Consider the following 26,079-nt stretch of genomic DNA (forward strand, 5'->3'; position numbering starts at 1 on the left):
ATAAAAAATTGAAATTGGATCGCAGTATTTGGATTAGGTCATCCCAATAAAGGGGACTTAGCATGTTTTTGTACATAATCTTTTGCACAACTTAACTAACTCGTTTGAAGTTGTATAACATTTACAACCAGTCAAGTGGAATTAAAGATTATTAACATTTTTTAAACGACCATGGTTTCAACAAATATTAAACACAAAAACTACAATCCCAGGCATAAACAGATCAACGCTTAATCCCAAATTCTGTCCAAAATAAACACATTTTGAGGCCGATAAAATAATAATTCCCTACCAAAAGATGTGTGTTGTGTTTAGCATTTTACATTGAAATGGATAAGATTGTAAAAGGTTAGGGCAGGCAAGTTTTGGAGGGGAGAGGTAGAAAGAGGGGGAGTGTGTGTGTATGTGTGTGTGAGAGAGATCTTTTACAAGGTCATTCAACGCTAATCAGTTATGGCTGCCACCACACTGATCCAAACAGCCCACAAGATTTTCTCCTTGAAGGGTGTTTTCCCTGCAATAACAACACCTTTCAACGACAAGCAAGAGGTTTACTACAACAAGCTTCATGACAACCTTCAGTATTATGAGAAACTACCTTTTTCAGGTGAGTCATTATGCTGTAGTTTTAAAAATATATATGCATTTTCTCACACACCTTTTGTTAAATGAATTTCTATACTTAAATGCATCAAATTTATCGAAACTGTCAAGTGTTAGATAACTAACTTTATAACCCAGTTTTTATTTTTTTACAATGTAGATTTGTATATTTTAACATATTTTGCATGTTAAATAGTTAAATGGGTTGATAATCTTTTCATTTAACAATTAAATTTTCTATTTTGTACATGGGTGCTTATTATTGTATGTATAGTGTAAAGTTATCACTAGGAATGTTACTTTTGAGATTTTACATTTTACCGTGTAACCATTGGTAAAACAGTGCTGTAATCCATGAGTTAAGAGGGACTGGTCTTGATTGAGGTGGGTTTGCACCCCGCCAATCATCAAATGATTTTATAATGAAAGTGGTAGATAATTTTTGATACTAACATACTCTTATATTAATTGACAGTTTAAGTTTCAGCTCTCTAATCAAAATTTTTCTTTCTCCCTAAAAACATTTCCCACCTTAGTAGACAAATGTTAGTTACAATAATTCAACTTTACAACACCTTTCTTCGTTCTTGTTTTTTTCAAAGCCTAAATTTTATCTTGTTTTGTTAGGGTTTCATGTTTACAGCTCTGTAAAAGACTAATATCCCCACATTAACAATAAACGCATCACTTATTGGGTGAAATTTATCTATTGTCAATCATTATAGTGATATCTAAAGGATTAAATGGACTCAACTGTAATCTTTTACATGAGTATATAATCAGTAAAATGATTGATTTCCAAATTTCCTGATAAGTTTATGGAAAGGTAAAACAACTATTAATTTTGTATAGCATTTCATTATGATAATCGTAATATCAATTAACATCTGATTATAAATTATCAAAATCAAATAACACAATTTTAGAAAGTATTATCAAAGCAGCCTTTTAGGATAAGCAATAGCTTTTTTTTACCAATTTACTGGTTGGCTCTTAGCCAATGTCACAAGAGTATCTTGTTTTGTTACAGATTGTTTCTCTAATGTGGTTTTAATTATCATTCAGGGGGTTTCATTTAGTTTAGCCAACATAATACGCTTCAGTATAGTTAAGGATATATTTTTTATTCTATTTTGTCACAACATTTAGTTTTTAATTATTATTTCTATCCAAAATTTGAATTAACTGTCAAATTTTGTATTTTATCATAGAATTGACTTCAAGTGGGAAATTCAGTATTTTTTCAAACAGGAGTGACATGATTAGTAGCTAATAGTAATATGATTTTTCCAGAAATTACAGATAATAATTTTTAATAATATTTTCCAGGATAAAAATAATTATATTTGAATTCCTCTTTATTTTTCTGCTTGGATCTGATTCAACATTCATTTATTTTGTTCATTATTTGTTTATACTTGAGTCATAGTATTCAATAACAGGTTATAAGTAGGATTAAAAAAAAATATCTGTTTAAAGAATCAAATCATGGTTTTAAAATATTTATGTGTATGTTATGATGAAAATATTAAAATTAATGGCTATGAACTAACAAATGAAATCGTTAATGTTTTTGTTCAAATTATAAAAGGAATGTAAATTCGATCTGCATTAATACCTTAACAATCCAAATTTGAACATTAGACAAATAAAAACCAGCCAAAAAATGTACATTCAGCCAATAAAAAATATTCCCCAAAAATGTATTATAAATTTTATAACTGTTTCCCATTAAAACGTATTAAATAAACCTATGCAGATTGAGACAATCATTGAAATATTCTTTTAGAAGTCTCTAAAGCCCCGTTCACACGGGGCGAGTTTACAAGCTACAAGCCGGATTTTTTACACGCAGCTAGTAAAATAGCTCAGTGTGAACGACGTACTCGCTCAAAAGCTGCTTGTAAAAAAGCTCTGGAAAAAGTTGACGCCGGCGCTACTTTACATGCCAACTCGCCAGCTTTTGAGCGAGTAGGCGTGTAAAGTAGCCCAGTGTGAACACAGTTGCTTGTGCTTGTGCGCATGTTACTCAAAGATGTTGGAGGATTTGGTTCAAGCCAGCTACTGAGTGAGTGGAAAAAGCATCGTGTGAACGACTACAAGCGCACTCGCCGACTCGCCGGCGTCTTTCTACACGTCTGCGAGTTGGCGAGTAGACAAGCTCCGTGTGAACGAATACAAGCACACTCGCCAACTCGCCGGCTTCTTACACGCTGGCGAGTAGCTTGTAAACTCGCCCCGTGTGAACGGGGCTTAAGTAAAGATTTTAAAACATTAATTCCGCTGAGAACTTTTAATTTTGATTCATTGTCAAAACCTCTAAAGGTAATCGATCAAAGAGTATCAAAATAGAACTATTGTCAACAAAGAGCAACACAGTAGTTGTATTGGTAGGTTGAACAAGCCCTACTAACTCCAATAATGTGATGTACGGAAGTTATTGGGTGTTGTAGGAGAACTTATTGTCCTTGTCATCAGTTATAAAAGGGAACTAACCGGGTTTAAATATAAAAACCAGGCTGTCAGAAAGGTTTTGTTATATCACAGTACTTGAAAAGTGTTCCATAGTGTTTCATCAATTATTTTTAGTTATCTAAGTTTTATATTTATAATTTCTAAACACCTGGCTACGATATAAATCACATCTAAACGTCCTGATAACGATATAAATCACATTCAGCTATATTGATAGTTGTGACAAATGTTTGTACCTAGATATTCTTTCGTGTATCTTAGTACAAGTTTATTTGTCAAAATTTGGTATTGCATTTGTCCTTCCTTGGAATATTGATCCTTTTAAAAATTGAATAACACTTCTGATCATGTTCACAATATGTAGAATGAAAATTTACTTTGAACAAAAAGATTTACACTAGCATATCGTACAAAGGTACATCAACCAAGTAAGTGCTCGGTGTTGAAATTTAAAATTAATCAGTAAAGTTCATTCATGTTCATTACCGGCTCTACTCTAGCTTTGGTTGATGCATTTCACACACTGGTCTTTGAAGCCCAGGTGGAAGAGCAAATGTGAGGTCAAAACATCAAAATGGAAAAAATTAAAAAAAAAACTATTTTCATAAGAGTTAAAGCTGGGTTTTCCTAGGCGCGGAGTCGGCGAGCGGAGAGAGGAACGCGGAGAGCGGAATTGAAATTAACATGGCATTCCGCTTCTAGGAAAACAGTAACATTAAATTGCCTAAGACAAGTGGAGTCCGCTCTCCGCGTTCCTCTCTCCGCTCGCCGACTCCGCGGCTAGGAAAACCCGGCTTTAGGGCTAAAATTTAAATTTAAGACTGTCTAGAATCTTGTTTAACCACCCTTCCCAAAAAAAGCTACTGCCAGAATAAAATGTGTTGCATTACAATATTACAACCATCATTGAACAACTCTAAAAACATTTATTTATAATTCATTTTTTTTCAAACAAATTTCATGATTATAACATATTCATCCAAGTTATTTTTGTTAAAGGCTACCTTATTAGCGGGTCCAATGGAGAGGTTGCCGCCATGACCATAGACGAGCGACTGCAAGTCCTCAGAAACGTGCGACAGTCCATCGATCCTCGAAGAATGATCATCGCAAACGCTTACTGTGAATGTGAGTAAAGCAAGAATTTAATGTAAGGGTTTTATTTCATTTTGACAACTTTAGAATACTGAATTCTTGATTCGTGGTTGAAAGACTTCCATTTACCGATGTTTTTGCATCAGTGCAGAATCATTTCTGCAGAGTCACTGTTTCTAAGCCAAGTCAACCTGATGTTGACTTGGCTTAGAAACAGTTCATTTGAAGTCTTATACTTCTTGACTTGGTACGTCACCTGTTTTTTAAGTCAGCATTGGTAAATAAAGGGTTCTGTTGATTTTGACACGGTTTTCACTTAAAGACAATGAATCAACAATAAGTGACCCTGCAAGCAAATCCAGAAAGAACACTTAAACTAATCTATAAATTGAGATTGATTCAAAAATCCGTGCAAAAAATTAATTAGGATTTCAATTGAAAGCCATATGATCACAGTTTAAGAATTCTTGCTAAAAGAAGTTTGTCTAAGATTGATGATTTTTGGACAAAATGTCTTTAAGGACCTTTTCTCATTTCTAACTTGGTTGCATGCTGTGAGAGTGTTGGAACACTGATTGTAGTTCAGTTACAAAATGAAGCCCGTAGACCTTACTTAGAAATTTTTATCTCACTTATTGCAAGCCAGACTTCAGATAAAAGAAACTTCTACTGTATCAGTACCAGCAAACCCAACACGCTTAGAAATAGAGGAAAACCACGCAACTCCTCAACACAAAATTAGTTTCTTTGAAAAACATTTAATGTACTACAATGAAAATCTTTTCTGCCAGATTTTTTTGGTGCAACACGATTATGAGCCATTTGGGAAAGCATTCAAAGGTTTAATGTGTGTTAGGTAGAACAAACTTTAGTGCAGGGTTAGAGATGATTTAGTTCCCAGTAAAAAGACCGAAAAACATTTTGAAAAACATAGATTGGAATTTTTCAAAAAAAAGACGACATACATTGGCAATAAATTCTTTAAAGCACTTCCGAATGAACTAAGATCAGAAAAAAATAATAACAAACTAAAATGTAAATTGAAAATATATTTGATCAACAAACCCATTTACTCAATAGAGGAATTTTATGAATACAACAAAATTATGAAGCAGTAGTGGTAGTTTTTTTTTTTAAATTTATAACTGTATTCTTTTTTAGTTTTATATTTGACGCCATTTCTTGTAATGACATGTACAAGGACAAATAAAGTGATTTGATTGATTGATTGATTGATTAAACAGTTTTTCCTACAGTCACCCGACAACGTGGGCTTCCTTGACCAGATTATAGTAAAGAAAGCCTTACTTTGGTGCACAGTTTTTAAATTGGCGCACACCAGTATTCCAACCAAACAACACAAAACAGCGTACTTTTATTATGCACAAAATCTGTGTACGCTTGGAAATAGGTTGGCAACACTTATAGATACTACGACTTCGATCAGCTGGTGCAGCGTTTCCTATTTCGTTCAATGTTTGGATTTAACCTAACCTAAAAACTTGTTGTACAGTGTTTGAAAGACTAATTATTTATATGCTTTATAGTAACTGTAGGAAAAGTAAAATGTGTAACACTAGTGCAAACTGGCTTTGCTGCACTCGAGAAACTTTCCACACTCGTCTACGGCTCGTGCGAAAACATTTCTCTCATGTGCAGCAAAGTGCCACTTCTCCCACTAGTTACACAAATAACTATTGTATTGGGATTTCAAACTTTTCTTTATATGATGTGTCACAAGAATTACAGTTTTTCATAAATAAACTTTGTTTTGTTTGATTATATTTAATTATACTTGATTGTTTGCAGCCACTCGTCAATGTTGTGAGTTGGCCAAGACGTTAGCTCGCCATGGAGCGGACGCAATTCTGGTCATGATACCTTTCTACCATCGCAGGTCACTTAGTGTGAGTATTCAACTCTGGAAACATTACCTAATTGTTAAAAACCATTGTGAAAGGTTTAAGACTAATGGATAATGTATTTAAATCAAATCAAATACCGTAATGCTTTATTCATTAAGTACAGTTTTGTACACTGAATGGCGTCAACTAATATATTTTAAATTAATAATACAGAACCAGCAAATGAAAATAATCATAACTTTATCAGTTATGACTAATGCCAAGAGGGGGGGTGGAAAATTACCCTTCCAAAGAATAAAAGGCGTTCTCCACCAAATAAAGTTTAAGTTTGATGAGGATGATGGTTTCCGACTAAAAGAGGATTAAAGTCCAAAAACTTGAAGAACAAATTCGATCTGTTTGAATATTATAATGATTTTTAAGGGTGTATTGATGTTTGTAAAATTATAAATTGTGAAAACAAACCCAAAACACTTTAATTTAATGCTTTTTAAACACCTTGATATTTGCTATCATCAAGTTCAAAAACTTGAAGAACAAATTCAATCTGTTTGAATATTATAATGGTTTTTAAGGGTGTATTGATGTTTGTAAAATTATAAATTGTCAAAACAAACCCAAAACACTTTAATTTAATGCTTTTTAAACACCTTGATATTTGCTATCATCTGGCCAAGGTGATAAGTGATGAGCTTATTTCATGTGTTGCAAGCAATTGTTAATTTTTTTTAGGTTTTAAAGGATACAAGTAAAATAAAATCTTTGGTTAATGGTATACTCCCAGAACAATCTTAAAGACCAATATTCAAAGGTTAAGCCATGATTACACAATACAAATTGACAAACCTGTAGTTCAACAGATTGTTCTGAAGGTAGAATTATGTCCCTTACCAGAGTGTCTGAGTGATAGATAGATAGATAGATAGATAACAGTGCTTTATTTTTCTGAATCGTTTACAAATTTACAGATTGTATTATTTTTATGCACAAAAGACAATAGTCATTTGACCGTCTGTCTGGTTGGCAAAGTCCACTTCCACTATCTAAATAAAATCAACACTGCACTGATATAAAAAATAATAAACATAAAAGCACTCACTTAAAAGCTAAAATAAAATTTAAACTAATTTACATTCATTCCAATTTTTTGAACTGCACCAAGGATTCTAATCTATTGCCTACACATACTAATACACATACCTACACATCATACTAGGCTATACTGTAAATACATACATACACACATACAAACATACAGATATATTCTAACATACAGTTTTTAGAGTTAAACCAAGAATTTCCTTTTACAGTAAACAGTTAAATAATAAATCTTTGAGATAAAAAGTATCATGAATGCTGAAACATAAAATACTGCTCTAATAAAATGAAAGGAAAAAACAGAGTATATGATTGTTGAGATTCATCATCAAATAGCCTAGTATACAGTATAATGTTTTAAACTGCTTAATTCATGTATGCTTATTGTCACCTGTCGTTCAAAAGATTACCCTCGACTCGAATACCTTTAGAACAGAATATTCCCATCAAGTTAGGATTTTTAAAAATTAAATTCATTTATTAGCTCCCTCCTACGGACCCAGGCTATTTTAATAAAGTTACCCAAACCTCGCCAATCCCTCCCATTTAGATAAGATAAAAACTCATGATAATCAATAGTTAATTTTTGTAAATGACATTTTCTAAGGTCTTTAAACACGGGACACCTTGCCACAAAGTGAAAAACAGTTTCATTTTCATGCAGGTTACACAAGGAACAAAAATAATTTTTATCAACTACCCAGGGTTTATAATTTAAATCTAACATCTCCCCTCTACATTTCATAATCCATGAAATTGTGACGATATCCCTATTATCAGAGAGAAAAGTTCTATCGCCAAGATTGAAGTCCAAATCTATAAATTGAGAGTGAAATGCCGATGTACGCGCTCTGCCAATACATTCCGCCCTCCAGTTATCTCTCAACGCACTCACAACGCTCATCAGCTGGACCTCGACCTGACCTTGCGCAAAGTCTACCGGCAAACCAAACTTGTCACCTAATAATTTCCAGTCACGGTACCAATACACTTTTCTCCTTATCACTTCCCTTGCTAAAATATTTGGCAAACGATCTGCATCCAAACACAACACATTTAATATATATTTTAGATTCATCAAAATAGTATGGAATTGTAATTTGTCTAATCCTGACTCCAAATACAGAAAATAATTAGGCGTATTATTTGGCAACCGAAATAGTTTTTTTATAAACAATCTCTGAACTGATTCCACTGGATCACAATCTAAATATCCCCACACTTGACCTGCATAACACAAAATAGATTTTATTATTGAATTGAAACATACAAATTTAGAATTCAACGGAACTTTATTGTTATTTATAAAACTACTCCACACGGCATTAATAGCTAATTTTGCAGCAGCTGACTTATCATTTAAATGCTTATCCCAGTTAAGAGTTGGTGTTAAAACAACTCCTAGATATTTGTAGGAATTCACTATTTCAATAGGCTGACCTTTGTACCACCATTTATTGTTTCGTGCCAACCTACCACCTTTACGAAATACCATGATTTTTGATTTATTAAGATTCACTTGTAGGTTCCAAATATCACAGTAGGCCTCTAAATTAGTTATCATTTGCTGTAACACTGTGGCTGTTGGTGCTATCAGTACAACATCATCGGCATACATTGAGTGTCTGAGTGTCTACCTCAATTACTGAGGGTTAAAATTAAAGTATTTAGAGAAAATGAAAATATTAATTTAAATGAGTGTGAATCAAATGTTGACCAACATTTTAGATGTCTATAGCTGTAGATCTCAAGATCGCTTCACATATAACTAATGCGCCTAACTATCCTTTCACCTTTGAGTTCCCCACATCCACTCATTTGGATCATGAGTATTTCATTGATATTTGATATTTCCCTCAGATAGTCTACTGAAGGCATGTAGGATTTGGTTTGTAGCAAGCTAAGTTTAGGGGGGGGGGGGTTGTCGGTTCTGCCCCATAAGTAAACTGAAGTAATAATAACAAATAATAACGATTAATGGAAGAAATAAAATAAAAGACTTTTACTTTTATATTACATATAACTTAGGGATGGACGAGATTGAATTTTTAGTTCGAGACGAGACGAGATTTTTTATTTCTCATAAAATTTCGAGACGAGATCAAGAAGGGATTTCCCTTCTCATACACAACGGGAAATGCACATTCAACATTACTACCTGATTTCGTAACATTGTTAGATGATTGTTTGAATACAAAAATAATAATAAGAGGAAGAATATTTAAAATCTTTTATTAAAAACCATCAGCATAAAAAATGTATAATTTTTACGCCTAACTTATTAAAAATGCTTACGATTAGGAAACATGGTGATATAAGTTAGGATAGAGTCAAACTTATCCTAAAATAAAATAAATTATAAAATAAAAGCAATATTAATTTGTATAAAATAGTTACTTGTTTTGGCTTTGTTTATAGTATTAAAACATGTCTCACACTGCTTACACTTAACAAAACTTCTCAAATGATAAAATAATTAAAGTAATATTTACATGTAAAGAATGAATTAAATATGAACGCCTTCAAAAAGGAAACACAACTACAACGCGCTCTTGTATTGCGGGTATTGCATTGACTTTCTGCAGGCATTTTGTTTTATTTTTTATTTTTTTCAATTTTATTCTAGAAAAAAATCTTAATCAAAAAGAAATCTCGTCTCGTATAACAAGATTTAATATTTCCCGAAATTTCGAGACTTGACCATCCCTAATATAGCTAAACATTAGGATTTTAATCACTACTCTCGTAGGGTTGTGCTGCTCGTTACACTCGATGTGCGAAACGCATTTAATTCTGCAAGATGGTGCGATATGCTGGACGCTCTGGAGAACAACTTCCACGTCCCGGCATACCTCATGCGCATTATAGAGGATTACCTCCGGTTCCGCCTCCTCATGTATGATACTACAGAAGGCCCGCGGACGATGAGTGTCACTTCTGGTGCTGCCCAAGGTTCCATACTCGGCCGGGACCTCTGGACCGTTGCCTACGACAGCCTCCTTAGGTCTGAAATGCCTGAAGAAACCGTTTTAGTTGGGTACGCAGATGACATTGCAGCTTTAATAGCTGCTCGTAGTGTTGAGCTGGCCCAGCTAAAATTAAACCGAGTCATGCGAACTATAAACGCATGAATGGCAGATCACGGTCTCTCACTCGCGCTGAACAAAACTGAGATCGTGATTCTGACCAAAAAGCGGATTGACACCATTGTGCCTTTGAGGGTGGGGGACGTCGAAGTCCAGTCCGTTCGTGCCGCCAAGTATCTTGGTGTCATGGTGGACTCTAAGCTTAGCTGGCGGGACCAGATATTCCGAACGGCGGACAAGGCCGCTAAGGTGATCTCTTCTCTTAGCCGGTTAATGGCCAATGTCGGAGGTCCTCGTTCCAGTCGCAGAAGGCTGTTGATGTCTACAGTTCAGTCTGTGCTCCTGTATGGTGCGGAGGTGTGGGCAGACGCGCTCAATAAGGAGGTGTATAGGATGCGGCTTGCCAGAGTGCAGCGTCAGGCAGCACTCAGGGTAGCATCCGCCTACCGAACAGTGTCTGAACCTGCCATCTTGGTGGTTGCTGGAGTAATCCCCGCCAATCTTTTGGCGGCGGAGAGGAAAGCGATTTACCAGCTGCGTGGAGAGGACCATGCAAAAATGGAGGAGCGCAACCGCACCTACCAGCTCTGGCAGGAGAGCTGGGAACAGGAGTCGCGGGGACGCTGGACCAGGAGACTGATTCAGCAAGTCCAACCATGGGTTGACCAACGGTATGGTGAGGTGGACTATTACCTTACCCAGTTTCTGACAGGTCACGGGTTTTTTCGGTCGTACCTGTTCAGGATGGGCAAAGCCGTGTCACCCGATTGCATCTACTGCCCAGGCACTCCCGACAACGCGGAGCACACCTTCTTCCGCTGCCAGCGTTGGGAAGGTTCCCGCCTGGAGGCTGAACAACATGTAGGGCAGTTGTTGGTGGACACGGTCATTCCGATGATGACGGAGGGTGAGGACAATTGGACCTGTATGTCACATTTCGTCCAGGATATTCTCCGCACAAAGAAGCTAGAGCTTGACCGAGATGCAGTCTAGGTCATAAAGAAATTGAATGCCAGAAACGGCGCGAGCCCTGAGGGCTTAGGTCACACGTTGACCTGACCTGAAGTAATGTGACAAACAATCCCAGGTCTGTGTCCAACAGAGTAGAGGGGGTTTTTTAGTGAGTAGTCTGACAAGCTCAGGAGTCTCACACTACAGGCTGGCTACCTGTGTGCGTAAAAGCATTTTTACCTCCTCTCCCTTAAAAAAAAAAAAAAAAAAAAAAAAAATATAGCTAAACAGTATCAGTTTTTCCATACGCGGGATTATTACACCAAAAATGAGATTTTCGGCTCTGACTTCTGTTTTTATTTTTTATACTTAATTTTAGGGTAAAACTAGCCCTAATTAATTAAAACCACTGTAGGAAATATGATATTAATGTTTAAACAGCTATTTAATCATGATAAGTCAATTATAAAACTCTGGATGGAACAATAAAATTCATGCAGAATAAAACGGGATTTTTAGGATCCAAAATTGTGATAAAACAGGATTTTTCGGATTCAAAAGAGGGATAAAATAGTATTTTCTTGACCGAGTAAACGCAATTATTGTTTTGGTCGTGTGGATACACTGAACAACATTTATTCACAAACATTTTGGGAGTGGGCTTGACCCGTGCCTGACCCTTTGTGTTGTTATTATCTTGGAGCCCATTATATGTAGCAACAATAGGAAACTATAACAGTATCTTGAAGTCTTTTGGTTATCCCGTATGAAAGATTTTCCTTGCACCTTGACTCCTTCCCTGTATCTTTGATATTCCATGGACTTGAACAAGTCTGGCCATATTCTTGGAAATGGTTGATCTTTGCTCGCACATCTACAAATATATAGACATTTTACCTGGCCAAAGCAGGGGCTGGATAGGCTGGACGAATACACATTTCCAAGGACCCAGGAGTGTTTATTCCTGCTAGAGATGGGAATAGCCTTTCTTTACAATAATAGTCAGCAACATTCCTTAGCTTTTCGGTAATAGGTGAAATAATACTATTATTCGTATCACCTATTACTCCCTCGTCAAGTGCTTTACAGCTTGTCGCCGTTAATTGGAAGACAGGATCAGCATTTTTTCACTCGCTAGTTCTAATAGTTCAGACAACAATACAAAAATTATCACCAAGAAACAATTATTTTGTGATGCTTGCAGTAGAGGACACTATCAGCAAGATAGTTATTTCATTCAATTAGTTTAAACTGTTCTGATGAGGTTACTAAAATAATAGGGTATTCTCATTAATATATTACCAGGGTAATAGGTGACAGCCAATAGTAATAGTACTATTTATCCTATCATGTTAAATAATGACCACCTCAAATAAGGGCCGCTTTAATAAAAGGGCCCGGGCCCATGGGAGCAAGAGGCTTGTGTTGGGGGCGCAAGGAGGGGAAAAATTCCCCATGGTGGAGAAGGGCGCAGTCATCTCTCAGGCCCATAGTGCATCACATACAAACTGTGGGCCTGCCTCTAATTCTTGCATTTCCTATTCCTTTTAATCCCTGTTTACCAATTACTTTGCAATATTAGAGCAATAAGAGTAGTATCATTGACTATTGGATACAGAAGTAGACATCTCATCTATATGAACCAGCTGTCTGCAATTTTTTACTTAAAAATGAAGTTGTGTAAGCCAGTCACAGAATGTGCTAATCTAAAATTCTTTTTTCTACGTTTTTTTTTTTTGTTGCTGACATATTTGATGGGTCATAACAGTTGCTGTAGCTCATAATAGTCGTTCCATCAGCATAACACGTTGAGTGCGTCTGTTCGGGAACACTCGGCAATGCCTTTTGTATATCTTCATTTTTGCTCTAGCATCGGTCGAAAGCGGACCCATACCAAGTTAGCGTGTAGTGTGTGACTTGCATTTTGTTGTGGTGTAGGTTGGTGGTAAATTTCCCGTAAAATCCCTGTCTGGCAAGTTCAAAAATCAACTTTTTGTTCTGTCTTTTTCCTCCCATTTGGCAATACAATTCCAATAGTACCAGCTACATTCCAAGCAGTGCTACTATCTTTGGGTGTTTAGCGAACTACGTTGACTCTCGTCGTAAAGCAGGACATACCCTCACGTTATTTGGTATTCGTCAGACTGAAATTCTAAAGCCAATCACAAGCGGCAATCAGGTTTGTTCGACGCTGCGGGCTGCGCCGCTCTGGGGATTTACCTGCCATTTGACGTGCCGCAGCTAACGTGCTAACTTGGTAAAAAACTCGGTGGCTTCAACAGAAATTATTAATTTAGACCAGTGCAATCTCTCGGTGGCTCATATCAACTACAAAACATTTGACTTAAAAACTGGCAACAACTTTAACATGGGGATGGAATGTCTATTTGTATCAATTGTCGGTAGTACCTAAGCAGCTTTCCTTTCTATTCCTTATCACTCTATCATGAACTTAATAAACTTATTGATGGTTCTAGGAAGAGGCAGTCCTGGCCCACTTCAGGGTTGTGGCAGACAGTTCACCAGTTCCTGTCATCATATACAACAATCCTGGTGTCACTGGTATGGACATAAGTGTAGATACTATCATCAAGCTGGCAGAACACCCTAACATCAAGGGCGTCAAGGATGGAGATGTAAGATAAAATTTAGGTTCGATCTTCGGACAACAAGTTTCTGAAATTGATGGTTGCTAGTGAGAAATTTGTTTTGTAGAAGTTAGTGCGATTTCTGAGGGGTTGATATGTAGTGAGAGTAATGCTCTTTTACTGACTGGAAATGGCTATTTGTGTAACTAGTGGGCAAAATGGCACTTTGCTGCACACGAGAGAAATGTTTACGCACAAGCCGTAGGCGAGTGTGGAAAGTTTCTCAAGTGTAGCAAAGGCAATTTGCACTCATGTTACTCATTATATTTTTCCTACAGTTATTATAAAGCATAGAAATAATTAATCCAAGTGTTGAACGAAATGGGAAACACTGTACCAGCTGATCGTATTCGTAGTATCTGCGTTACCAACCTGTTGGCTCGGCTGTCCGGCGTCCGCTGCCATTCTAACCTAAACTTTATAACAAAAGCTTTATATCTAGCAATAATTCTTATTTTGGATTCATTCTTTTTGTTTGATTACTATTTGGATAGTATGATTAGTAAATGAAAATGAAAATAAAAGATATATCTCTCCCAAATTTACTTTAATGTGTTATTTTCAATGAAACTTATGGGAATTTCTTATAATTTTATAGAACACTAAATGGCGAGATTAGTAAATATATGTATAGGCCTCTACAGTGCTTTTAAATATCTTTGACACATGTATACTGTTGAAACTGAAAAGTTAATAGGTTATTAAATAAATTTATTAAAAACACGGTAATTTAATAATGACTCTTTAGTTATCCTTTGTACCATATATTAATGTTCTTACTAAAAACATTGAGGGTTCTAATTAAAACACTTTCTACTTCAGAGCCTTAAAAACTTTATTTTTTTTTTTTACTTAACTTTAACGAAGCTAAATTTTGTTTGATCATTACTTTGTAAGTTCTCTGAAAAGAGAGTAAAAAATGTGAGAGTAGTTGTTTTATAACCCATTCTTTTAACTTCATTTTGTGTATTGCCTTCCGGATTACTTCATGAATTGTATACAAGAGGTTAAGTTACCTTGATTCTGTCCAAGTAATCCTTAAGTCGTCATTAGTGCGACCGGTTTCGATGTCTATGGCATCATTGTCAAGCTGAACGTAAAAATCGCTCCTAGGAGGTCGTCATGAGTCTTGAAACACACGTAACACACCGTAACACATAACACGTACACAAACAAAAAACGATAAAATGCATGGCCACACAACTAATTTACAGCACGGCGGCGGGTACAGGGTGTAGGTCTAGACTGACGCCGTGTCTTCCTCTCCCCACCTTCCCCCTCGAGTTATCAGCTGTTGATAATATTTCGTCGATGTTTAAAGCTGTCTCATAAATTATATTTGATTCAAATGAGGATTTATCATTTAGGATGTGTTGGGGGTGTTTTTTGCCGGCCTTGTAAATTTCGTATTCCTCAATTGTATCTAATAATCTTCCTCTTCCTTTATGGGATCGTAGAACTTCTAGATTGGTGTTAAAATCTGTATATTCATGGTTATTATTAATTAAATGTTCAGCAAATGCGGAGTTAGGTTGGTTAATAGATGGTTTCGGGAGATGTTCTTTAAAACGTGTTTTAAATGGGCGTGAAGTCTGACCAATATAAAAGCTAGGACAACTGTCACAATTCAGTTTGTATACACCTGAATTTTCTGTTTGATCGTCACGGTTTGTTTTCTTATCTTTTAATACTGATGAAAGTTTATTCGAGGTTTTAAATGAGACGATAACTTGGTTTTTAGACATTTCTCTGCTTAATGTATGGTTGAGATAGCTGCCAAATTCGGTGGAAACGTATTTCGGTCTGTCTAAGGTTGTATTTATGCGGCTATTTTTGTTCTTATGTTTCAAGATTAGTTTGTCGATGATATTGCTCCTGTAACCGTTAGCTATTGCAATATATTTAATGGTATTGAGCTCTTCGTTGTAGTTTTCTTCAGACATCGGGATTGATAGTAATCTATTAACAAAACTGTGATAAGCTGCCAATTTCTGGTTTTGAGGATGATGTGAACTATTATGGATGGTCTGGTGTGTGGTTGTAGGTTTTCTATAGATTTTAAAAACGAGTTTGTTTTTATCAGAACATCTTGAGATACTAAGGTCTAGAAAATTCAGTGTTTTATTGCTTTCGGTTTCGAGAGTAAACTTTATGTTTTTATGTAAGCTGTTCATGTAAGTTAGTAGCATTCCCAACTGTCGCTTTGTGCCATTAAACAGGACAATAGTGTCGTCTACATAACGATGATAAAATACCATTTTTTCTCTCAAGCGGTTTTTATCAGACCAAGAGGAATAAGTGGGGAGAGGAAGACACGGCGTCAGTCTAGACCTACACCCTGTACCCGCCGCCGTGCTGTAAATTAGTTGTGTGGCCATGCATTTTATCGTTTTTTGTTTGTGTACGTGTTATGTGTTACGGTGTGTTACGTGTGTTTCAAGACTCATGACGACCTCCTAGGAGCGATTTTTACGTTCAGCTTGACAATGATGCCATAGACATCGAAACCGGTCGCACTAATGACGACTTAAGGATTACTTGGACAGAATCAAGGTAACTTAACCTCTTGTATACAATTCATGAAGTAATCCGGAAGGCAATACACAAAATGAAGTTAGAAGCTAGTCAAGCATCTCTTGCCTATAAATACAAAGACGTAAAACTGAAAGTCTTGAAAACTAACGAAAACATCAAGTTTAACAAAAAATGTTTAGAATGTGGCCTGATACCAAAATACATATCAGTCAAACTAAAATCTAAATCTTTTGCTGCATTGAAAGCCAAAGCAATAGCCGAAAAAGCTTGGTTGAAACATGAAATTAAATTCTTACATGCTAAGAAAGACATGTTAAATAAATTACTATTTAACATACATTTGAAATTAATAAGCACATTACATGCTAGCCAAAGAGATGACATCATTTACAACTTAGATTCACAGATTAACAGAAAAATTGTAGCCAAAAAGAGAACACAAAGTAAAAAAATCAAAGATCTCTCAGACACCCAAATACAGAAAGAGATGATTAAATGTAATCACAAATTTCACCCTGTAGTATTGAACCATACAAACATCGAATTTAATGATGAAGAAATTGCTTTACTTAGTAAAGGACTTAATTTTAATTTTTCTAATGGCAGAAAAAAGTCCCTGGTTTCTGAAATTTTACATTCTGAATCCGCTATAAAAATGTTAAAAGACGAAAATTCCAGAACATTAGCTCGAGCCACAATTGTTAAAAAAGCCAGGAATGTAGCAGGCAGTCAATTTGACAGGGCTGAACATGTCAAACATAGGTCACTGAGGAAAGTAGCTACACGCATTAGAGATAAGGTCGCGGAGAACCATGCCGTGATTTGCAAAGCTGATAAAGGAAACTCGATAGTTATTCTTCCTAAACGTGACTACTTAAACAAAGTTTACGCATTTTTTGAGGCTAACGACATAAACCAAATGAGCAAAGATCCGACAGTTAAATATTCTAAAGAAATTAATAAGCAAATTAATGCTAGCACAAAGCTACTCACAAAAACTGAGATGAAAAGTCTAAAAGTAACCAACCCACAGGCTCCTATTTTTAGAGGGTTGCCCAAAATTCATAAGCTGAACATACCCATAAGGCCACTTGTAAATTTCATTCCATCCCCAGGATACAAAGTTGCAAAGAAATTGGACTCCATAATACGACGCGAGGTCAAATTTGACAAAAGTTCTAGTCTAAAAAATAGTACTGATCTTGTAAATATGATAAATCATGTCACACTAAAAGATAGTTACATTTTAGCATCATTCGATGTAGTTAATCTGTACACAAATGTACCAGTAAATGAAACCCTTTCAATACTCGAAAAGAACTTATTAACAAACTCATCTTTATGCAAAGAAGCAGTAAACGACCTCATAAGACTCACTGAAACTATTATGAAACAGAATTATTTCCAGTTTGAAGACAAAATATTTTTACAAAAAGAAGGGTTAGCGATGGGTTCTCCACTATCATCCATATTAGCAGAGATATATTTAAACGACCTTGAGAATAAACATTTATGGTCTGATAAAAACCGCTTGAGAGAAAAAATGGTATTTTATCATCGTTATGTAGACGACACTATTGTCCTGTTTAATGGCACAAAGCGACAGTTGGGAATGCTACTAACTTACATGAACAGCTTACATAAAAACATAAAGTTTACTCTCGAAACCGAAAGCAATAAAACACTGAATTTTCTAGACCTTAGTATCTCAAGATGTTCTGATAAAAACAAACTCGTTTTTAAAATCTATAGAAAACCTACAACCACACACCAGACCATCCATAATAGTTCACATCATCCTCAAAACCAGAAATTGGCAGCTTATCACAGTTTTGTTAATAGATTACTATCAATCCCGATGTCTGAAGAAAACTACAACGAAGAGCTCAATACCATTAAATATATTGCAATAGCTAACGGTTACAGGAGCAATATCATCGACAAACTAATCTTGAAACATAAGAACAAAAATAGCCGCATAAATACAACCTTAGACAGACCGAAATACGTTTCCACCGAATTTGGCAGCTATCTCAACCATACATTAAGCAGAGAAATGTCTAAAAACCAAGTTATCGTCTCATTTAAAACCTCGAATAAACTTTCATCAGTATTAAAAGATAAGAAAACAAACCGTGACGATCAAACAGAAAATTCAGGTGTATACAAACTGAATTGTGACAGTTGTCCTAGCTTTTATATTGGTCAGACTTCACGCCCATTTAAAACACGTTTTAAAGAACATCTCCCGAAACCATCTATTAACCAACCTAACTCCGCATTTGCTGAACATTTAATTAATAATAACCATGAATATACAGATTTTAACACCAATCTAGAAGTTCTACGATCCCATAAAGGAAGAGGAAGATTATTAGATACAATTGAGGAATACGAAATTTACAAGGCCGGCAAAAAACACCCCCAACACATCCTAAATGATAAATCCTCATTTGAATCAAATATAATTTATGAGACAGCTTTAAACATCGACGAAATATTATCAACAGCTGATAACTCGAGGGGGAAGGTGGGGAGAGGAAGACACGGCGTCAGTCTAGACCTACACCCTGTACCCGCCGCCGTGCTGTAAATTAGTTGTGTGGCCATGCATTTTATCGTTTTTTGTTTGTGTACGTGTTATGTGTTACGGTGTGTTACGTGTGTTTCAAGACTCATGACGACCTCCTAGGAGCGATTTTTACGTTCAGCTTGACAATGATGCCATAGACATCGAAACCGGTCGCACTAATGACGACTTAAGGATTACTTGGACAGAATCAAGGTAACTTAACCTCTTGTATACATTCTTTTAAGCTCTAATGAGACCTAAAAATTGGTATAAAATGGTGTTTTTAGCACTAAAATTTTGAAAAATGTATTTTATTTTATTAATCGCTTGGATATTCATGTATCCAAGACTTCCTTTATTGTAATCAGTACAATTCACTGCACAAATTAAATAGTTAGTTACATCCAGAGTGATATTAATCTCAAACTTAGACTTCAATTGTTCACATTTACTCAATTTTAAATACTGTGCACAGTCGGTTACAATTATGTTAATATTGTTGCTAGGTTTGAGCCATAGATTGTTTTTACAGGTTAAACTAAGACTAACGATGAGCTTCACAATCCGGAGGCTACTCACACCACAATAAAGTTAAACTAAGAGTTTGCGACTTCACTTTGACAAAATTCATTGGTTGGCGAGGTTGAACACCCCCGGTGGCGTGGGACCCAGGTTGAAGTCCCACCCTCTACAACTAGATGAAGCATGTTAGTTTGGTACTCAAACTAAATTGTTTATCCTTTTACAGGTTGCCAAGATAGCTTCAATTATTAAAGAAGTGAGAATCAGGGGTTTTGACTTTGAAGTTTCTCAAGGAGCAGTAGGGTATTTTTTGCAGTCTTTGGTTGTAGGTGAGTGTTCATTTTCTTGTCAGATGAATTGAGTAGATGTAAGTGAGATTTTAAATGGGAAACGATACACAATCTGACTTGTAGCAGTTAAGCAAATCACTTGGTCAATGATTTCATTTTGATAGCTCTCCCTAGTGGAATGCTCAACATACCAAATACAGGGTGATTTGTACTCAGTGTGACAAAATTTTTTTGGTGTAAGTACAAAGTAAATGAAGTGTGATGATGCATATCAAATGTTCCAAGTCTAAAAATAAGCTTCCCAAAAAATTATTTTATGTTTTTAAAAAATAACCATGTTTTTTAAACTTAATACAGCGATTTCTCAATTACCTGTATATGGATTTGAGTAGATAATGTAATTTTCGTGTTCTACATTAAATTTTGAACAAGAATAATAGAAAATGACGGAGGATCAGTTGTAAAAACTCCATTGTAAATAGATTCAAATATAAAAATTAAAATGTTTAATACAAATTTTAAAAACAATGGTCTATTGCATTTTTTACACCCTGTATACAAGAAAGTGTCGGAATATGTTAAAAACTGCGCCATTTTATAAGCTTTCCAACCATATTCTACACTATTGAGGTTTATGTCTGCTTATGTACGCTTTAATGGTTTGAAGACTACAAAGCATGGTGTCTTTAACATTTAAAACACAGAAAGCCGGCATGTATTAAGCAAAAGTTGTATTTTTGTTTCAGCTTGAACAGTAAAAACAGTAAAAAAGTTCCCTGTTTTCTGGTATTCAAACCAAAAAAATATCTAAACCTCAATAGTGTAGCATATGGTTGGAAAGCTCATAAAATGGCACAGTTTTTAATATATTCCGACACTTTCTTGTATACAGGGTGTGAAAAATGCAATAGACCATTTTTTTTAAATTTTTATCAAATATCTTAATTTTTATCTTTGAATCTATTTACAATGGAGTTTTTACAACTGATCCTCCGTCATTTTCCATTATTCTTCAAAATTTAATGTAGAACACGAAAATGACATTATCTACTCAAATCCATATACAGGTAATTGATAAATCGCTATATTAAGTTTAAAAGCATGGTTATTTTTGAAAACCATAAAATAATTTTTCGGGACACTAATTTTGAGACTTGGAACATTTGATATGCATCATCACACTTTATTTACTTTGTACTTATATCAAAAAAATTTTGTCACACTGAGTACAAATCACACTGTATAAGCAAAACTGGGGACTTCAGTGGCTTAGAGACTTGGATTTAGCTTTATCAAGGAGGGAACTATTTTTTGATTATTTTAGATTTTATTTTTAAGATGAAATAACACAAGTACGTTCAACTAGAGGTTTTTCCATATCCGTGGCAGCTGGCTAAATAAGCCGTTTTCAGTCATGGATTTGATTCTAATATTTTTGGTCTTAACATGCTGGGAAATTATCCCAAAAATCTCAGCCTCTAACAAAAAAATCCTTGGCTAACTGAAAGGAACAATTCAAGCACTGAAGGGAAGAGCAAGCTTGTCCTTAGACAGAATAAGATTAATTTTTTATACATGGATAGTAGCGTAGAAAACCAGTACTGGCCAGTAAAATACTGAAATTTATTGTGTGTACTGGTACCTTCTTATGTTACTATCTGTGTATTAGGTTGTAAGGGTAAGCTAACAAAACAAATATACTGCCTTTACTTACCGAACCTCTAGCTCACGGGTAGCACCTTCAGCTAATAACGCCACTAGTTCAAGATTGGCTGACTCCAATATCTTATATTTGGGGTCACCTTTGGTTTGCACGTGTAACTTATGCTGTGACTATAATTTCTCCTAGTGCTTAGTTTTGGGAGAAAGCAATATTTGGGATAAATAGGTTTTCCGTTACCCCTCCAATTGAGCCCTGGTTATACCATAATGATACTTCACTTTTTCTCATTCTATCACCACTAAGACCACAGGGTACAACAGACAGTTGAGGTTAAACAAACATCAAAACTGTCTAAACCGTTGTCACCAACCCTAGGTCTGAAACTCTTAACTAACTGTATAGAATTGATCCTTCAACTTAAACGATTTTTACAGGGGCAAGCGGAGCAATAGCAGCACTACCAAATATTTTGGGCCGTGAAGTTTGTCATTTGTACCAACTCTACAAAGATGGAAAAATTGATGATGCCAGCAATCTTCAGCTTAAACTTACAAGGATAGATGAGCTCGTATGTATTTATTGAGTTTCATAGATTTGTTATTCTTTTAGTTTATGAAACGATATAGTGTTTAGTAATTACAAGTAAGTTTTAACTGTGGACATGTCAAAGATATAGATTTTCTTTCACTATCTCATACTGTTCTACAGTTAATTCCTAAAGCCCCCACACCCCTCTATTGCACAGATAGAAGAGTGTGAGTGTGTGTACGGGGCGTAGAGCCCCGGACGAGGACCACAGAGAGAGGCAATAAGGAAAACTTCCCCAAGTAGATTAATTGGCAGAAAATACAATAATTGGGGGTTTCACATGTGAACTATTTTTCCTTTACGGTTTCAAATATTACGATGAAACTAATCGTCCCATAGGGTAAACATCCAAAAATAGAAGATTGTAACAAATTCGAGCTTCAGGCATCTATAAAATCAATTGTAACGATTGTGATAGCTTCTACATTGGACAGACTGTGAACTTTGTTAACCGCTTCAAAAACCACATATCTGCGTGGAGGAACAACAAACCGGAAAGATCAAATGTCGCACAACATCTGTTACAAAATGGCCACTCAATAGGAAAAATGGAGGATAGTCTAGGATTTTAAAGAATTGTAAGAAAGGATGTGTAATGAATGCTTGGGAAGAATTGTATATTTATAAGGAAAAATGTAAAAATAGAAATAAGTTGATTAATGAACAAGTAAATTTCGATTCCAGTTGTACTTATAAAAATGTATTGGCCGGTGCTTCCGGTAGCCAATAGGGTATAAGTAGGGACGCCATTCAAGATTCTTGTCATTTGCCTATTGGGTCTGATGATGATTGGAGTGTCCAATCAAAATCGATCACCACTTACCATCGTTTTGTATATTTACCGTCTTATGAGTAACAGTATAAGAGTAAATACATGTTTTAAGTGTTATAAGACGTTTTTTTTATTTACTTTCCGTAAATTTAATAACACGTACAATGCTGATCAAGAAGTTATTTAGAAATAATGATCGAAAATGTCAAAATTAATCATTGCTATGCTCGAGTTGCAGTTTTTTCAACCCCAAACTACAGTAAAGTCTTTATCCTCTTAAACCTATGTTCTCACCTGACCACAGGTTTGCTCAGACCTGCCTCAAGGGGTTTTAAATCCAAATTGTATTTACCAAAACTCTGTCTTTCAAAGATAATTAAATTCAAATTAAAAAAAATCTAATATATATGTTTATGACAATGCACTTTAATCTCATCCTAAACAACTCCAAGCATAAGGTAACTCTGGTCAACAGAGTAGAATCGTTTATCTCCCAGTAGAAAGTTAAACCGCGATTTATAGCACCATAATAAAATGGGTAGAAGACTAGCTATTGAGGTTATATACAGTAGACTATAGAGTTATATATTAGTTCCCAGTTCCCACCCATTTAGATTCAGCACTAAACAAAATATGGGCAAGCCACATAGTTAGTTATCATACCTACGCGATTGTGATTCACAACAGTCCACGTAACACCTTTGGTCATTCTAAACAAAGGTTTACAGTTTAATTAGGGATTCTGCAAAATCAATTAATCACCTTTTCACACAACTTATCAACACAACTAATCAACATTATGAGTCATTTACCTTGGAAACACCGTCACAAGTGGTTTTGTGAAAAATAAGGTTATACCAAGTTCACCCTTCGGATGGGCGACCTACAGCCTATTTCTTTACTAGGCTAAGTTTACCATTATCACCATCCAGGTAAGGACACAAGACACATGATAAGCTACTTTCAACATTTTTGTCAAATCCTACACCCTATAGTTAGTACCCGTTACTATATGTAGTACCCGTTACTATATGTCATATTCAAAAACATTATTCCCCACTCACCCCTCGAAGATTCTAAGTTTGTTTGATTTTTTCAGCTTAAGTTGTCCAACTTGGGAGTGGCAGGGATGAAAGGAGCCTTAGACGTTGTGGGACTCTATGGAGGGCCTTGCAGACTTCCCCTACAGCCTCTTCCCCCACAGCAACTCAAGAGGATCAGAGATGCCCTTGTCGAAGAGGACTTACTGTAAAACCCACATTTTCTTCCTTAAAATTAAATATTTTAAAATTTCCACTGAAGCCGAGGTAAAAAGACTCAATAAAAGTTACTTTTGTCTTTGCATCATGAAGTCTCAAAGTTCAAGACTTTTCTTTTAAACCTTTCCTATTATTCTGTCTAAAACCCTGTTAAGATGTCTTGAATTAAGTAATGGACTGGTCTAAGCAAGCCTGTAGACAAACCTCTCAATAACACTTGAGTCTCTTATCAAGCTGTGAAAATCAGGACTAAAACCCAAAGAGAAAATCAGAGGTTTTGGGTAGTCAATTATTCACTATGTTTATTACATAGGTATTCTTGTAAACAGTTGTCTGGGTGACTTTGACCCGTGAATTTGTGCAACATGTTTCGGTCTGGAACATTTTATCCAAGATTGACATATTTGTGAAAAGATTTTAGGACAGTAGAGATTATCGTTACATTTTTACTGTGGCTTACACTATTCTTAAAGATGTTATACCGTACATCACTGCATTACTGCAACTGACATCAAACTGTACATTTGTAATTTGAGTTGTGAATAGTTATTTACGTTTTGAGTTAAAAAGCACCAACAATTTTTTTTTTTTTTTTAAGAGGTTGGCGGCCTCTTTTAACCTTGCATTTGCCCGTCCACATAGACTAAGCGCCCGTGCGTGGATCGTTTACAGCAAAGCAAGGAGTGAGCCGGTACAGTACAAAGGTGAACTGTACTGATAAAATGTTCGGCAGTGACCAGGATCCGAACCCACGACATCGCTGCCTTGGGCCCGAAGTCCGCGACGCTACCGACTGAGCCACCGACTCACCAAATTTGTTTAACATTCATTAATTTACTGAATTTGAATTAGGTTTAAGTATTTTCAAGTTTCTTTATGGGCAAATGTGCATGTGCTCCTCTCGTAATCAGACTTTTTATACTTACCATACTTCTTGTCCAATTGGACACCAATTAACATGACAGGAGTGCATGAATTCAGATGTTGATTGCAACTTTAGATAGATCATTGGGACTTGATTTGAGATAGAACTTATTCAAATGGCATTCCAGTACCTATAAACAATATTTTAAACTATATTTTGGTCAAATTCACAAGCAGTTATTAATGATGAATATTTTACTGCTTTTGTGCTATAGTTCTGTCAATCCGGAAATATAAGTTTGTGTAGTGTTTTCAAATATAATTCAAATGAATCAGATAACCAATCAATGAGGACAGTGAAATATATACTGAAATTACATAAGAGATAGTACAATTTCATTAGGGCAGTCAAATATAAAAAATTTGACAACAGCTGGTCCATACACATGGAATGTACTTCAGTTTCTAAAAGTCAATGGTAAAAAGATACAAAAGATATGTATAACGTACATTAAAATTTTTGACACTTATCTTGCCTTACAGATGTATACTTAATCCGTGTATTAAAAATTGTTTGACCAAACAAAAAAATTACCTACTTCAGAAGTTTTGGTAACTGAATCGGTGGAACTTAACTGTAGCAGACAAACCGTGATTAATGATCGAGTCAATCAGGACATCGTGTAGGAAGGGATGTGAGAAAGGCTTCCAACAGCAATAAGAGTCAAACCAATAGACGCTAGTGGTGTTAAATTTGTTTAATGTCAATTATTTGTTGATATAACATTTGTACATATTACAAAAACGGCAGTTGTAGGGGAGGGGTTTTTGTGCACATGCGCATCACGCTTGCCACTCTAATTGACACAATCCTGTTTTAAGTGTTAGAGAAGCTAAAATATATATATCGAACAATTCCGCACAAAGATTCCTACCCTAATGTTGAACTTTCATTGTGAATATTTTTGGATAACAAGTTGAAGTTAGCTAGTTCAATTAATTATAATAAAAGTTTGAGTCTCTTTATAGTAAAAGTAAAAATATAACTAATTTTATCTTCAAAACTTTGTCAGATTTATAATTTAATTTCAATTTTTTGCGATTGCTAGCATTTTTTAAATGATAATTCCTAGGACAAACAATCTTTGTAAAATCATCAATAGGAATATTTCACTTTAATTTTCTCCATAACT

General features: G+C 35.4%; 1 protein-coding gene across 1 annotated transcript; it reads left to right on the forward strand.

The window, feature by feature from the left end:
- Nucleotides 1-449: 449 nt before the first annotated feature.
- LOC128998301 (4-hydroxy-2-oxoglutarate aldolase, mitochondrial-like) lies at nucleotides 450-24,114 on the forward strand. The gene is made up of 7 exons (XM_054424380.1): nucleotides 450-607; nucleotides 4,078-4,206; nucleotides 5,983-6,080; nucleotides 13,651-13,809; nucleotides 19,677-19,779; nucleotides 21,838-21,971; nucleotides 23,863-24,114. The coding sequence occupies exons 1-7, from the start codon at nucleotides 454-456 to the stop codon at nucleotides 24,013-24,015; spliced, it is 930 nt and encodes a 309-aa protein (XP_054280355.1). The 5' UTR covers nucleotides 450-453; the 3' UTR covers nucleotides 24,016-24,114.
- The last annotated feature ends 1,965 nt before the right edge of the window (nucleotides 24,115-26,079 follow it).

Source organism: Macrosteles quadrilineatus, unplaced genomic scaffold (genome assembly GCF_028750875.1).
Source record: "Macrosteles quadrilineatus isolate MER2022 unplaced genomic scaffold, UCM_ALF_1.0 Scaffold_7__1_contigs__length_78375512, whole genome shotgun sequence".
Lineage (NCBI taxonomy): Eukaryota > Metazoa > Arthropoda > Insecta > Hemiptera > Cicadellidae > Macrosteles > Macrosteles quadrilineatus.

Bases quoted from the DNA above. Each gene is read 5' to 3' on its own strand.
- LOC128998301 (XM_054424380.1), top strand. From the start codon at position 454: ATGGCTGCCACCACACTGATCCAAACAGCCCACAAGATTTTCTCCTTG. The intron at 6,081-13,650 runs GTGAGTATTCAA...TGATGGTTCTAG, and splicing joins ACCATCGCAGGTCACTTAGT to GAAGAGGCAGTCCTGGCCCA. The intron at 13,810-19,676 runs GTAAGATAAAAT...ATCCTTTTACAG, and splicing joins AGGGCGTCAAGGATGGAGAT to GTTGCCAAGATAGCTTCAAT.